The sequence below is a fragment of the Marmota marmota genome, unplaced genomic scaffold (assembly GCF_001458135.2).
Source record: "Marmota marmota marmota unplaced genomic scaffold, marMar, whole genome shotgun sequence".
NCBI lineage: Eukaryota > Metazoa > Chordata > Mammalia > Rodentia > Sciuridae > Marmota > Marmota marmota.
This window is the reverse complement of record NW_026000142.1, coordinates 9,857,651-9,873,640: the sequence shown is the minus strand read 5'-3', so window position 1 is coordinate 9,873,640 and position 15,990 is coordinate 9,857,651. Positions and strand designations below refer to the sequence as shown.

The 15,990-nt window shown below is 34.7% G+C and overlaps 1 protein-coding gene across 13 annotated transcripts in view; it reads right to left on the bottom strand.

Moving 5' to 3' along the window:
* The window catches only part of Foxp2 (forkhead box P2), a 546,252-nt gene that overhangs the window by 49,907 nt on the left and 480,355 nt on the right, over nucleotides 1-15,990 (bottom strand). For 10 of the 13 annotated variants that reach the window (XM_048786006.1, XM_048786005.1, XM_048786008.1 and 7 more), the window contains 3 exons: nucleotides 13,155-13,292; nucleotides 11,842-12,051; nucleotides 10,141-10,309 (listed from right to left, as the gene is read on the bottom strand). In XM_048786006.1, the coding sequence (XP_048641963.1) occupies nucleotides 10,141-10,309; nucleotides 11,842-12,051; nucleotides 13,155-13,292 (517 nt within the window). The remainder of the gene's footprint in view (nucleotides 1-10,140; nucleotides 10,310-11,841; nucleotides 12,052-13,154; nucleotides 13,293-15,990) is intronic. The other 3 variants (XM_048786010.1, XM_048786013.1, XM_048786012.1) reach the window with 2 other exon arrangements.

Below are 15,990 nucleotides of genomic sequence, written 5' to 3'. Positions count from 1 at the left end.
ACCCTTTTGGGATGTGGAGGTTATAGATAAAAGTTAAAAGAAATGAAGATGGAGACAGGCTAATTAATGGGAAGGAATATTCATGTCTTTTTGGTAATGGGTGGAGATTTTCTGGGAATTTGGGCACCACCTCTTTTTGCTCCTTTTATGGTTCTTTTGTCATCATCATGACAAATGTCAACTGTCACAGTGCCAGGGGATGTGTCATCTGGCATGCAGATGGGACTATAAGGAAGTGATGTTGTCAGATGGTCACTCTGGCAGCCATCTTAGATTCAATGAGTTTTGGCTAGTCCCAGAAGACAGACTTCTGGCCTTCAGGCCTTCAGGCATCTTGTCTAAACAAGACCAGGGCTGGGTAGAAGTTCAGCTATGTCACCTAGTCAGTAAAAGATTTCTTATTTTCACTTTTCATTCTGGAAAGGTACTGAAGGGCAAAGGTCTATTTTCTATAAGTTTTTCAAGATGAATTTGGGTGTTTTCTAGAGGTCCATTAGAGGAGTGAAAATTTTTCCTAGCTCATCTTAAATAAGTCTGTTTATCATCTGTTGGGAGACTTAGTTGTTCATACCCCTTAGTGACTATCATTTGTAACTTTATGGCCTTGAGCCTTTTACTTAGGAAGGAGACCAGGTGAAGATGCAAGAGGAGGAGGTGAGCTACTAGGGTGACCAAAAGGGGCAAAAAACAGGTAATGTAATGTTTGTTAGAGACTTTGTAATCATGTTTTAAATATTTTGGGCAGAGATGGCTGCAATGTGATCATGGAGCCAGGTTATTTTTTCTGAAAGCCTGCAGACTGCTTTTTTTTTTTTTTTTAATGATTCCACATGAATTTACATAAAAACAATAGAATGTGCTGGGTGTTAATTATCATTATTTCTTTGTAAATATTATTTTAAAAAGAAGTTAGGCATTTAATCCTAGAGTAAAAAGAATCCTTATAAACCATAAGCCTTTAGGACACAGAAAGGAACCCAATCTGACAGGAAATCAAATGAAGATATCCATGCTCCTGGTTACCACTAGGAAATTTAACAGCACAGGCATTTTGATAAAACTTCTATTGCAGGATCAGGTCTCAGGATCAGGCCTCTATTTCACAGTGGTTGGGAAGGTCACCTTCTCTCACAAGCTTCTGACCAGTGTGTTGATACTGCCCTTCCCCACTTCATTCTTCAAGCATCCTTTCACTCCTTATCATCCTTTGTTTTGCTTTAAGAACATTTATTGCTTTCTTAAAACCATGGAGCTACTGATCAGTCCATCTGTTTATTTATCTATTTCTTGTTATCACCAGTCTCTACTAAAATTTAAGCTTTATAAAAAGAAATACATCTTATTTTACTGGCATATCCACTGTGTCTAGAACAGTCCCTGGTTTATGTCCCAAAATACTTGTTGATTTCACTGATTTTAACAGAATCCTACAATTATCAAAGGCATGTTGATTCCCATATAGGAATTTTGAGACTATTAAAGGGCATCCTATTAATAGGAGTATTCCTACCTAGAAGACTAATACCCAAAGAATTTTGAATGGTAACTAGTTATTTCTAACACAGATTGTACGGCCACCAACATTTTATATTTCAGTTAAATGCTATGCTTTATGTTATATTTATATTATAAATTAATGGTATTTTTAATTATTTAACTTATGGACATTATTAATAACTTGATTCATGTAAGTATCACTTACCTTGTCAAAGAAGAGTTCCATGGTTCTGTTCATTTGTACTGAATGTCAGTGATGTTACCATGACCTGATATGGCAACAAGTGCTAGCTACTTAATAGGCCCTCAATAGAGACATAATGAATAAATAACCTGCTCATTATCTAAATACTGTTTCTTAATTAAAAGGTAGAGAAGGTGTTTTCAAATATTATAGACAAAGGACAAAGAATAAAAGAAGTAAAAAGAATTTCTTTTAGTAGCAGTGGTTACCCATTTCATAACTACCCAGGATTCTTTAAAACTGCCAATGGCCTGGGGTTGTGGCTTAGTGGTAGAGTGCTTGTCTTGCATGCATGAAGCACTGGGTTCGATCCTCAGCACCACATAAATAAATAAAATAAAAGTACTGTGCCCATCTACAACTTAAACAGACAAACAAACAAGAAACACACACACACACACAAAACCTGCCAATGCCCCTGACCCCAGCACAGACCAATTAAACTATCATTTTGGAGGTGGGATACAGGCATCAGTAGATTTGAAGCTCCACCGGTGATTCTAATACACTCATGATCTAGCATTGAAGTTAGTTTTTTAAAGTAAAATAATTACCTTGCTCTTTAGACAATTACTTAGATATTTTTTTATGAATACAAAATTATTTATCAATATTAAATAGTTGTACAATCAGTGTTGTGAACTTCAAAAGTTTTATGAGTTTCAAAGCCTTGATAGTTTTCAAGAGTTAAAGTAGTTTATTTTTCAGGCAGTATTATAAAGTTTGGTTAAACAGTGTCCTATGTAACATTGGTCTCCTGAAGGCTGCAAATCTGTATCTAGTAACAAAGACAAATTGATCCTCTTTTTTTTTTTTTTTAATCTGAGTATTTTCCAAATATACTTGAGGGGAAAAAAACCAACAAATATTTTATAATTGCACAAATTTACACCAGTTTTCAATACTAGGTATAGGCTTAGGAATCCCCAGTTCATCTGTAGCTCAATCCTCACCTTCAAAATACAAAATTCTATTTGACACTCCCATGATAATCCCAGGTTTCTTAAACCTTATATGTTCAAAACTAAGCTCCTATTTATATAGCCCCACTCTCTGCCAATTCTTCTTTTTAATCAACTCTGTTTTATTAAACTGATACTGTACTTGTATGCTGCTTCCTATATGTCAGTCTCTGTGTTAAGTGCTCTGATGATAACTAATATATACTATCCCAAACCATTATCATTTTAAAAATTATTATTATTAATGCTAATGGTTTGGGGAATTCTATTATCCCCATGTTAGAGCTGTGTGACACTTGCTCTAGAGCTTGCTTACTTTTTCAGGTCATTATTCACATAACCCCTTCTCAGGACTTCCTTCCTGTACACTCTGTCTAAAAGTTCAATTTCTTCCTTTTCCTACAGTTGCTTTATTTTTCCTATCTTTCCCTTTGTTTTTCTCCTTAGTACTCTGCACTATATATTGTACTTATTTATTAACTGTTTTCTACACTAAAATATATGCTTGCTCTATGATGGCAGGGATGTTTGTTTTCTTCACTGTGCTGTCCGCAGTGCCCTGAAGAGTGCCTGCTGCAAGTGAATGCTCAACGAATGTCACTTGGAAGTTTTTCAGTTTGGCCAGAATACCAGCTTACTGGCAAACACATTCTGAGAATCAGCAGATTCAAACATTGTAGCATAATAGACAACTTGTATCTTGAATGAAGATTATTCAATTTCTCTTAATAACTTATTCTAAGGACACATAAAATAATTATGCAATTTCAAAATTTCATGACCACAAAAAACTGAGAAACTATATTCTGTTTTGGGATGATGGCTTGGGCTACTTCTTATTCCCTGCCAGTATTACAAATAAACATTAGCTTGCTTTCACAGGAGTTGAGGAAATAAAAGAATGAATTCTTAATAAAGTAACAGCTAATATCAAAGATAAAACTATATAATAATAATTCTTTAATCCCCATTCAGAGTTTGTGAAGTAGCTATAAGATGGCAAGATATCTAGATTATATATCTTAGAAACGTCTCAATGGTTTTACTTTTTAAAGTATCCTTTTCACAGTAAGAAATAAAATATTGTTTCAATGTTTGTTTCTTTCCTATGTATAGCAATTAATTTTTTAATGTTAAATAATGTTTATTCATCACAATGCAAAGTCAGTCTACTGTCAATTTCTAATTACTTATTTAATGGTATTCTACTTATTTTTTAGGGTTACTTATAACTGAAAGTAATAAAAATAAACTTTGGTGGAAGTATGTAATATATAAATTTTTAAGCTGAGTTGATACTCACTATTTTAATACGAATTGTGATATTACCATGTACTTTCCATTTTTCATCTTAAATTTCACATTTTGAAAAACTACTATATGCACATGGACAAAACAGCTAAGTCACAGAGAAGAATATATATTGTAGAAGCAAATTTACCTGCCAGCCCTGACATCTAAGTCTCTAGCTCTCCCTTCCAGAAGAAAGACCAGTTTCTGGAGGATCCTTCAGAAATCTGTGTGCTTATTTATACCCTGGCAAACCTAATATATTTTTTATTTATATAAACAAGTTCTTAGACAATGCCCATCTCTGACATGTAGGTTTAATGAGAGGTGCATCAATTAAACATTTTGTCCAAATGACAAATTACAGGTAGTAAAATTAGGTATTTGATTGGAAGTCAAACCCAAGACAATTATCTCCACCAAAGGAACTTCAGGGAAACAAATACCACTGATATATTTTAAAGTGATTTTAGCACAAAATATTCTATAGGTTCCATTTTTAATATTTAAAATTTTATTATAAAAATATTCCTCATCATGATATCATAATGTGACTAAGCTGACATTCCATTTTGGAATCTTCCTCCTAATATATGAAGAATTGTCACATAAAAACTTTGTAAAAAATACTTATAAACTAAATGGAAACAAAACCATATTAATGTTATATATTCCAGTTCACTACAATACAGTTTTACAACAATTGGAATTGATAAAATTTTATCTTTATCTTTCTTATTTTCTCAAATATTAACTCAGTATTTCTCTATGCATTTAATTATTTACAAGTTAGTTTCTATACATAAAAATTAGTAGCATTCACAGGCAACCTTGCAGAGTTTCATTCTGCAGTGATAAAAGTGTATTTAAATTCAATTGACTGATGGAGTTTTAGTATATAAGGCCCCCAAAGAGATTTTTCCTTCAAGTTATAATCAAAAACTTCCTGGTATTTGAACAGGAATACTATGATGGTAACAAAAATTCTGCATGACATACATTGTTCATACTGCTGATGCTATTATTACCATGATCATGTGTAGCAGTGACCTATGTAAACACATGATCTCTGACTAAATAGAAAATTCAGGATGCCAGAAGTGGTGACGTGGGCAGTTGGTTATTAGGCTTACATAGCAAAGAACTGTCAAAGTTAAAGTGCTGATTATGGCTGAATAATGAGGCCAAAGACTATTTTCAGCATATTCCTAAATGAGCATAAAGGACATTATTCTATTTTATTTAGTTAGTTTTTAAAATATTTTTAGCTGTAGATGGACACAATAGCTTTATTTTTTTTATGTGGTGCTGAGAATTGAATTCAGTGCCAAACACATGCTAGGCAAGTGCTCTACCACTGAACTACAACTGCAGCCCACATTATTCTGTTTTATTTCAAAAGAGTTCATTTTCTTTATTATCCAACAACCCTCTGATTCCAAACTCATCTAGTTGTATAAGATATTAATTTAATATAGCTCTGACTAGAACCTACCATTGCCTGTTTGGTCTTTCAGATATACAATGAAAATTAATTCTTCGAATAACTTTTAAAAACTTAAAATCTGTAAAAAGTCGGAGTGAAATAATATACAATAGTTGCTCCCCCCTCCCCCCGCTTTTCTTTGATATTGGGGATTGAACCCATGGGCACTTAACCACTGAGCCACATGCCCAGACCTTTTATATATTTTATTTAGAGACAGGGTCTCGCTGAGTTGCTTAGGACCTTGCTAAGTTTCTGAGGTTGGCTTTATACTCACAGTCCTCCTGCCTCAGCCTCCCAAATTGCTGGGATTACAAACATGCACCTCTGCACCCAGCCAAATAATCCTCTTATCAGAGTATCTGTTCCAAGACCTCCAGTGGATGCCTGACATTATGGATAACACTGAATGCTATAATTAAATGCTTTTTCAATCTTAACTAAGCACTTACCATGCACTGTGGTCATAACTTTCATTGTTTGAGGTGCAACAGAAAACTAGCATGATTTCTTTTTTTCTTCTTCACAATTTCATATATAGGAGATTTGTTCTTACTGTAAGTCTTAGGAACCAACAGAGGATTTTTTTCCTTCCTTCATTAAGTTGATAAGTTTCCCCTTTTCACTTAAAGGAAACACTACAGTTCTCTGTGGCATATCTGCATTGGTAGCATCACTATTCTTGCACTTTGTAGAAATTATTAAGTAAGCATTAATTGAACATAAGCACTGCAATAATGTGCCAGTCAGTCTGATAACTGAGAGGGTTAAATGGCTAATGGGGGGGTACCTTGTAGACTATGGATATGCTGCACAAAGCTATGATTTACATTCTAGATGGAGCAGAACATGATGGTGTAAGATGTCATCATCTACTTAGAATAGGGAGCAATTAAAATCTCATGAATTGTTTATTTCTGGAATTGTCCATTTGTATTTGTGGAGTGTAGTTAACTGTAGATAACTGAAATGGAGAAAAGCAAAACTTTGGATAAAGGGGAAATACTGGGTCAGAGTCAATGTGTGAATATATTGTGCATCAGGATACACAAACCTTTTCCTGATGTTAGAAACATACTAAAGTCTAAAGTTCCTGCCCAATTTCCCATTTCCTAACCAGCAGTACATGGCACCAGGTCATTAAAATATTTCACTAAATTAAATTACCAATTAATATATAAACTATGCTATCCATGTATTTAGTAGCTTTATATCACCATATTATTCAAGGTTGTTTTGCAAATCTACCTGTTTTTATTTGATTCCTTGTACCTACTGTCACTCTATATACAAAATATAGAGATGGTTATTTAATTACATATTATACATTAAAAGTCAATATTCTAAGAATACTCATGATAACTTTAAATGCTTAATATTTCAAGTAATTTGTATTAAAATATTTACACTATATAACTTTAGAGAAAAGTGTCTATAAATTTGCTACTCTATCAAAATTATGTAACTTTATTCCTGATATTTACATATACTTTTTGTATAGTTTAATAAGTTATACTTTTAAAGTAACCTTAAGAAATTGAGATAAATCATGGGGATAAACAAAATATGATATATTTTTAAGAGAAAGAACACCATCCATCATTGCATGTATGCTGGGAGCCATTGCCAAGTAGGTATGATGCATGGCATGACCCAGGTCATTTGCAGTGACATTGCATGTAAGGTGACCTTGCTCAAGGACCAGGGCGGATCCAGGTTTAGGGTGTATCCTGCTGGGATTAGGGAGTATCCCGCTCCTTGGGTTTAGGGTGGTTCCAGGTTTAAGGTGTACCCTGCTGGGAATAGGGCGTATCCTGCTGCCTCAGGCTCGCCAGCTCTTTGAGTTCCCGTTGAGTTCAGAGAGTATTTGGGATTCAGAGCCCGGTGGAGTGTGTGAATTTTGCCCAGAACGTGGATTTGCTCAGAACGTGTGTGTAAAGTGCCAGTGAGTTCAAGAATAAAGAGTTGCTGTTTGAATCTACAAGGTGTGTGGTGGCTTGTGATTTTGTGCCCAGCCAGACTGCGGCACATGTAATTCCCCTTTGATTTTATATAACTTTTACTCGTGGCTAATGAATCAACCACTGAAAAATCTAGGGCAAAGTGAACTAAGAAACTAATAATAAAAGTGTTCTAGGTAATTTTACCTGAAACAAACAGTAAGATACAAATGATTCAGATAAAAGTGTTCATGATACTGCTACTTGAAATTACCAGTAACTAAGAAATGATTGAAGGTTCACATTATCCAATTGTTGTTTCTTTACTTTTTCCACTCTGCTTGTGAGATTCCAACACAGTATGATAACATTGTACTGGTCCCTCTATATCTGTGGGGGATTGATTTTAGGACACCCAAGGATACTAAAATCAACAATGCTGGAATCCATTACTTAAAGTGGTGGAGGATCCACTTATATCCTACTTACTGTATCTTCACATATACTTCAAATTATCTATAGATTGCTTACAATTCATAATACAATGTCAAGGCTGTGTAAGTAGCTGTTGTATTATATTGCATAGGGAATAATGACAAAGGAAAGAAGTCTGTATATGTTCAGTATAGATGACATTTTCTTTCAAATATTTTTTATTCACAGTTTGTTGAGTCCATGGACAATAATCCATTAATGCAGAACCCACAGATGTGGACGTGGAACTATATATTTCTTTAGTGTAGCTGGTGTGTCTGACGTGCTCTGCCTATTTGACAGACAGGTCTTCATGGTGATACAATTCACATTTAATCATCTAAACCGTGTAAAATATAAAGATGAAGAGTTTGTGTAGATTACTTGGCACCAACAAAAACACTGGTCAGTCAACCAACTAAAATATTGTCCCTTCATTTATTTAAATGGATTTATTTAAAGTATAAACATTCTGTTCAAACCAAACCAAATTTTGCTTTCCGATATACTTTCTTTTCCTAAATGTGATCTGTTCTTTGTACTTTATCTCGCATATATCTTTTTCAGAATAGAAGTCAGGGTTATGGGGAAGAAATAATCCTACCAAAAGACTACTCATAAATGAGAAAAAATTTCCAGTTGAAAACTAATAGAATGATTGTATCATAATAAATGTCATTCTTCAATGAGATAAGTTCACTTGTTTTGGAAGAATATAGCCAAACAAATATATTTTAAATAATTTCTACTGTGTTTCTATGAACACATATTTTAAAATTTCTTGAAAAGTTTAAATTATTTTACTAAATTACGATTATGGTAAATCATGATTTCCTATGTGGAGACCCTCACGTTATCAGATCCCAAATACAGATCATATTTAATTATTTAACAAGATAAACTTGTGGCTTCTGTTTACTGAAGTTTGTATCAAAGAAATCCATGTTTACATTTAATTAATTTATAAGCACCTTGCTTTTCTCCCCTTCCTAATTTGTTCTCAAATTATATTAATAATCTGTGCATGGACAATCCTTACTATGATGACCCTACAATTTATTCCAATTCTCCTAGGAGTAACTCAGAAATGTATGTTTTGTACCTTGTTTCTCTTTTGCTGTTTAAACTTTATCTTTGCTGATTTCCTAAGAGCATGTCAGTCAGATGAATTCAAAGATGTGAAATCAGAGGGAAATTGGGAAAATAAGCCTAGGAATGGTAATTTGATAAACAAAAAGGGAAAAATGGTAATGTGCCACAAATGATGACCATGTGCACTTCGAAAACTGACTTTTATTTGCCTAATTTAATTTTTTGTAAATGTAATTGTTCTTGCTTTATTTCAGAGTCCCAGAGATTCAGCAAAATGTGTGGTGAATACTACAACACGAACCCCTCTGTGACAAATACAACTGACTTGAATTAAAGTTCACACTTGGATTAATGTGTGTTCCAACAAAATCCAAATGCTAGTGAGACTATATTTTTATGAAGTTTAATGAGATATGACTTCTACCTGAATTGAGAACTTTAGCGCAGTCATTTGCTCAACATTATTTTTCTATTTCACTTAGACTTTTTCCCCAAGAGTTCGGACTCCTGCATATACAACAGCACTAGAGTACATTCCAACTTTTCGTATATTGAAACAAACAAACAAACAGATATATAGCTTCTATTTCAGGCCGCTTTTAAAAACTCTAATTCCCACTATCTGTATAGCTAATAGTAGAGAAAACAGGATTGATTTAGTCCTATGATATAAGATAGGGTTACACAAAGCATAACTTGGAAATGTGCTCTATAGAAATACATAGTTTCCCTTTTATATGTGGGGATTTCTGTATAAAGATGAGACATTTTTTTTTTCTTTTTCTTATCAGTTATCCACCAAAACTCATTTTCAACTCACTTATGTTAAATGGAGTGCCTTCCCAGTAAACCAATTCCCAACTGACCCCCCTCTATGTTCAGTAGTGGTTGAATTCTGATGCTCTTTTAAATTATTTTCTGCCCATAAGAACAACAAATACACATTTAATATCTAACAAAACACTGGAAAGCAGTTTAACTACACATCTGAAAGCAGTATACGGGAAGATGGGTCAAACAACCATAATAACAAATGATGTTGTAATAATAAACTTGAAGGCCATAAAAACAAAATTTCTCAAGGTATAAGACAGGCCATGGGATGGTAGAAAGTGCAAGACTAGAGATGAAGTGTGCACAACATTTTGTCTGTACCTTGAGGCAGCGACTGGACGGGAAGCGCCGCCTGGCCAGGTGGAATGGAGATGAGTCCCTGACGCTGAAGGCTGAGCAGATGCTGCTGCTGCTGCAGTTGTTGCATCTGGAGAAGCTGCTGCTGGAAGACAAGCTGCTGGGCTGCCAACTGCTGCTGCTGCTGCTGCTGCTGCTGCTGGTGTCAGAAAACCCAACCCAGTAAACAGCAGGGAACAAGGTCTGCACCAACTGCTCACACACTGAGAAAGGTATGCTCCTTTCATTGCCCTGGTGAGTTTTCAGTCATTCCATGGTCAAAGTTCAGGGACAGAATGGGAGCAGGTTCTAGATTGCAGATGCCTTTCTCTCAAATATTAAACAGCAGCAGAGAACCAAGGAACTTGCATTGAGAGTATAGAACAAGGTCTAGGGATAGCATATTTTAATAGAGGTTCAGACTTTTAAAAATCAGCTTATTACAGATGATAACAAATTATCAAAACGAAAAGAATAACACTTTATAGAATTGCTCAGCTTCCACAATACTCTGTTTGGTTTTTCCAACTGAATAAGTTTGATCTGCAGAGGTCCACGAGTATGGTCTCTAGTGATCTATTAGGAAACTGGGTTGTAGCCCTCACAGGACAGGCCTGTTGGCTCTCTCTCTATTCCTCTCCTCTCTTTTTGGAATATATTAAAGGCAGAATTATGTTCAAGGCAAAAAAAAAAAAGTGCCCTTATTATAAGGAAAAGTATAACTTCCAATTTTGTGAGGCATTACAAGACAAACCAGAGTTCTTTGGACTCGGGAGGCTATGAGATGGCAGTCACACTTCAGAGGAAGACAAGCTGCTGTGGAAGACCTTTCCTTTTTAGTTTGGGGAAAAGAGAAACTTCTGATGCGCTCACTGGAAAACAGACTGCATAATGGAGCAAGTCATGTGGATTGCCCAAAGCCTCCGGAGAAATAAGGGAGCAATTTCTATTCTGTAGTTGATGGCTGTCTGAAATTCTATTCACAAATCCAAACAGAAACAAAGCCTCAGGAGGTCACAACTGTTTCCTGTACGTTTGCATAATGGGCAGCTTGAAGACAACAGCCCTGATACCTGCTGATCAATTTAACTACTTCAACATGTTTTGTTTGTATTATGTTTATATTTGATGCAGTTTGCTGACAAGTGCAAGCTAGGCCTGAGAAGCCAGCTTGTCAGTTTGATTTATGAGCATATCAAACTGTAACTTTCTACTCGCCACTCCAAACCTACAGTAGCAGTTCATTAATCAGGGGCCTGTGACTTTGAAATCTGTGCTCAACCAGTTTTTCCTCTTGGTTCTCCACCCCCAACAATGGGCTAAATTTGCATGCATGTTTCCTGAGCTGCACCACTGAGAAAAATAAGGTTCCCTCACCAACTTAGATTCTCAGTGAGCACAAGATAATCAGCACTTTGTCCACCACACAGCTTGCTCTTTGAACACTGATTCGTTAGTGAACATTAGACGACAGCAGCTTTGGATTGTGGCTTTCAAGTCCCATGCTACAAGAAAAGGGGAGCAGGAGAGTTCTACTGTCACTGTTATTAAGCTCAGTAAAAATATATAATACTCCATCTTTGACAGCAAGAGCCTTGTTACAGAAAGATCTAAGACTCTCCCTGCCCCTCAAAGCTCCTTCTCAACCTCATACTTTTAGCTATCAATGAGATAACCGGGTCCTACCTCTTTTGCTTGCTTGCCAGGGTGCTGCTGCTGCTGCTGCTGCTGTTGCTGCTGCTGCTGCTGTTGCTGCTGCTGCTGTTGCTGTTGCTGCTGCTGCTGCTGCTGCTGTTGCTGCTGCTGCTGTTGCTGCTGCTGCAAAAGCTGAAGATGTAACTGCTCTTGCTGTTTCTTGTAAAACTCTTGTAGTTGTTGCTGAATAAACCATTTTGACTTTAATAAATAAAGGCAAAAGTTTCATGTATTATAAATCTCCTAAACTCTTCTAGACTGGCACATGGCAGAGTAGCCGTTAAGATTCACGAAAAACAACAACAAAAATGCATTGTATTCAAAGAGACAACTCTACATACATTTTTTTTTCCCAAGGCAGCTCTGAAACTTTCCAATCCAGAATCCAAAAAATCCTAAACAAGAGGGTATAGAAAATCTGTATTCTAAAGGGCCAGAACCAAATTAATGCCCTAAATTATTCCATCTGAAGTCCTACTAAGCATGTAAAAAAAGGTTCTACTCTACAACTTAAAATAATCAAGCTAGCTCCACAAAGTCAGGTTCAATTTTTATTGGAAAAACAATTCAATCCGTCAGATGTTCAGAACAGTGTCAGACTTAGAAATTTAGTAACTAGCCTGTCGTCATCAGCACAGATGACAGCAAAGTAATTAACTCTATAAGAATTTAGGTAAAGCACACTATTTTCTCTATGCTGAGTGAGTTTACAATATAAAGTCAACTTTATATATGCACAAGTCTCCAATAAGGCATATATTAGGAACACTATTTTTATTATTTACAGAAGATGAATTTCATAAACTTGTGGCTTAGCCTCCTAACAATTCTAATAAGTAGACTCTATTTAAATAATGAGCATATTTTGAAAAGGAAAATTTAGGATGGCACTTCTTTATGTCAACAAAATGTTCAAATTTCATATTTGTATGAACTCACTGGAGTGTTAAAAGTGTTAAGAGTTTTAAAAGCAACAATTATGTGACATGCATCTTTGCACATCTTTGGGAGGTTTACAAATCAAGTTATCTAGGCATGTGAATACATGTTATATACTGATTTATTCCATTTTTAAAGTATCTCTGTTTCTGCTCTGATTCTAGACTTTAATAAATTTAAAAAGTTTAAGGAATCGAATTTTCTGACTCTGTTCCACAATTAAGATGCTATATTTATGTTCTAGCATGCTGCTAGGTTTTGCCTTTAAGTGGAGACCAAGTGGTCAAATATGTCCATCGCACTGTCAACAGGGGTGTACACCTCCTGAGTGGCGCTAGAGCACCACAGCAGGTAACCCACATTACCTGCTGCAGCATGACTGCCTGCTGCTGCTGGAGAAGGGCCTGGAGCTGCTGAGGAGACAGGACTTGCTGCTGAAGGATCTGCTGCATTTGTTGAGGGGTGATCACCTGGGGAGTCATCATGGCCACTGACACGGGCACCTTGCAGAGGAAGAAAGGGAAAGGGAGGTCATGATCAAGTGCCTGTTAACCTACTTCAAACCATACGTCATTGTTCAGAAGCTCTTCAAGCACTAATGGCCAATATTTTTATATATTTTAAAACTATTTAAGAAAAGCATTTAAAGTATCACAGCATTTAGCTGCTAGCTTTCTGGAGGCATCATAATTCATCAGACTCCCACTCTATACTCCACATCTCTTACATAATATGTGAAGATGTTTGGGTTTGACTAGTGTGCTTAAAAATAAACAACTTCATGGCACTGTTCTCAATATTTCACAACTTATCAATGCCACATTGGGGAAAAGGGAAAAGCCTTTTGAAATATTTTAAAGGTGTGATTAAAATGAATAATAAAAATTAAACAATTGGAAATAATATGCATATATAAAATATATTAATTAGTAAAAAGCATATGTAGAATATACTTGTTTTACACAATCACCAACTTCAAAATTGTATACATACAGAGAATATACAGTGCTAAAAAATGAGCATATGTAACTCATCTAGGAGTATTTATGGATACATATCTATCTGTGAAGAACAGCTATCTAGAGAGGTCCTTTAAAATGAGGAATCAAGCCAGTATTCTAGTTCCTTCTTTAAACATTTTCTTATTTCAAGCAACTAACTTGATATCACACACTCCAGAAATCTAAAGCGTACTCAAAGTCATTCATTAAACTGGGAGGAAAAAAAAAAAAAAACATAGTTTAAAGTTTCTTTTTGACCATTTCCTTTCTCTTAAAAGTTTGTGAGAATGAAAACAAGAGAAAAGAAAAGGAGCAATCAGAGAAAGATAAAGGTAAAAAGAAGCAAGGGAGGAAAATACAGTATAGAGAAAAGCCCCAGAAAGGAGAACTGGGAGAAGATGGGAAAGGCAGAAGTGCTCAGGAGAGTGCAGCCTGAGGTGCATGCTCAGTTCACTCAGGGGCTCTGTGGGAAGCACTGCTGTACTAACCAACACCTAATCAAACAACTTGTCAATGTGCCAACTTTGCAACCTTTGAAAAAGCAATCACTTTCTTTCCTAGAAAAAACAATTCACTTTTACTGTAAATAAAAGCAAGTATTTATATAAATAACTGCTCTAGAACAAATTTATGGGACAGTGTGTCTTTGGAAATAGAAAAAGATTAATAGGCATGGTTCACAATTTATTTTAATAGTCATTATTAATGCAGTTCAAACTTTTGCAGTCTAGACTTTATGCTATAAAGACAGGGGAAATTAATAATGAAAGCGAGGTTAGGATTAAAAAAGAAAAAAGAAATCCAGGGTGGATTAATTCCTGTCTTACACAAAACAACAAAAACAACCTTTATATTTAATACTGAAAAATAGCTATGTCTTCTTTTTCCCTTATTAATAACTTGAAAAATAGATGAATTAGGTCTAATTTTGTAACATGAGAAACACGCAACAGAAGAGAACTCAGTGGCTTTTTAAAATATTCCTGGATTTTTTTTAGAATATACAGAAATACATATATATAGGTATATTCCACTTATTATAATAAAAAGCAGTGGTTGCCCAAGTGTTGTGCTATTTAAACAATCTGATTGTCAGTTTACTTAATTACTTGTTATTTGATAAACAGACTGTTTAGAATAAGCAGTTTGGAAAAAAAATTATCTACAGATACAATTTTTCTTCCAACAATCATCAATCTCTTAATCTCTTCAAATAGCAAAGAATGAAACAGAAATGAAAGGACAGAGAAGGACAGGTTAAAATTTTAAAAGGTGCTAAAACAGATTAGAAATAGACAGAAAAACAGATACAAAGTATACAGATTGATGTGGAAATTACACATATGTGTATAACAATGTACATATAAATATGTACCCCTCTATAAAGTTAATCATTGGATAAGAAGCTTGTCAAATCTAATGTTTTCACTTAATTATCTCTTATCTACAAATAAATGTACTTTATGTACAGTAATCACAAATGAATTTTACAGGAATAATTCTATGAATAGAGACATGCCATAATACATTGCAATTTTATAGTTCTATTTAAGCCCATGCTGTAATTTGATAATATTATAACTTACTTGGTATATGAGTAAACTTAAGCAAACTATCTACCTTTGTATTTTTTTTTTTTAGTTCATAAGACCTTTCATTATGTGGTTTTAATTATTTTTAAAGGTTAAAATGATTTGTGAATACCATACAAATAGCAGTATCCATCACATCATGGCCATCCTGAAATCATATGTATTTAGTGCTTGCATGTGTGTGATGTGTTGCAAATTATAAGCAGATTTTGGCTGTCCCTTTAGGAAACTATCACCTAAAACAGACATAAAGATACACCAACTAACATACAACTAATTGACTCTCCATTTTCATAAAACACACACACACACACACACACAGATTAATTTTTTTCCTAATTAATTAAGATTAAGTAATCTTTTTCTATTTTCAAAGACACATTAATTCACTCTCTTCATTAATCTTTCTAAGGTTAGAAAGCAACGGTACATTCCTGAGGAATTTCAAACATTATAAATAAGCCAATACTATCACTAGTTCATCAAAAAAACCAAAAAACAAAAAACAAAAAACAAAACTACCATTACTAAAAATATAAATTGTCTTAATAAATAGAAATTCAGGGTTTTTTCTCCAACAAATGTTAATTATGTGTTATATGTAGACT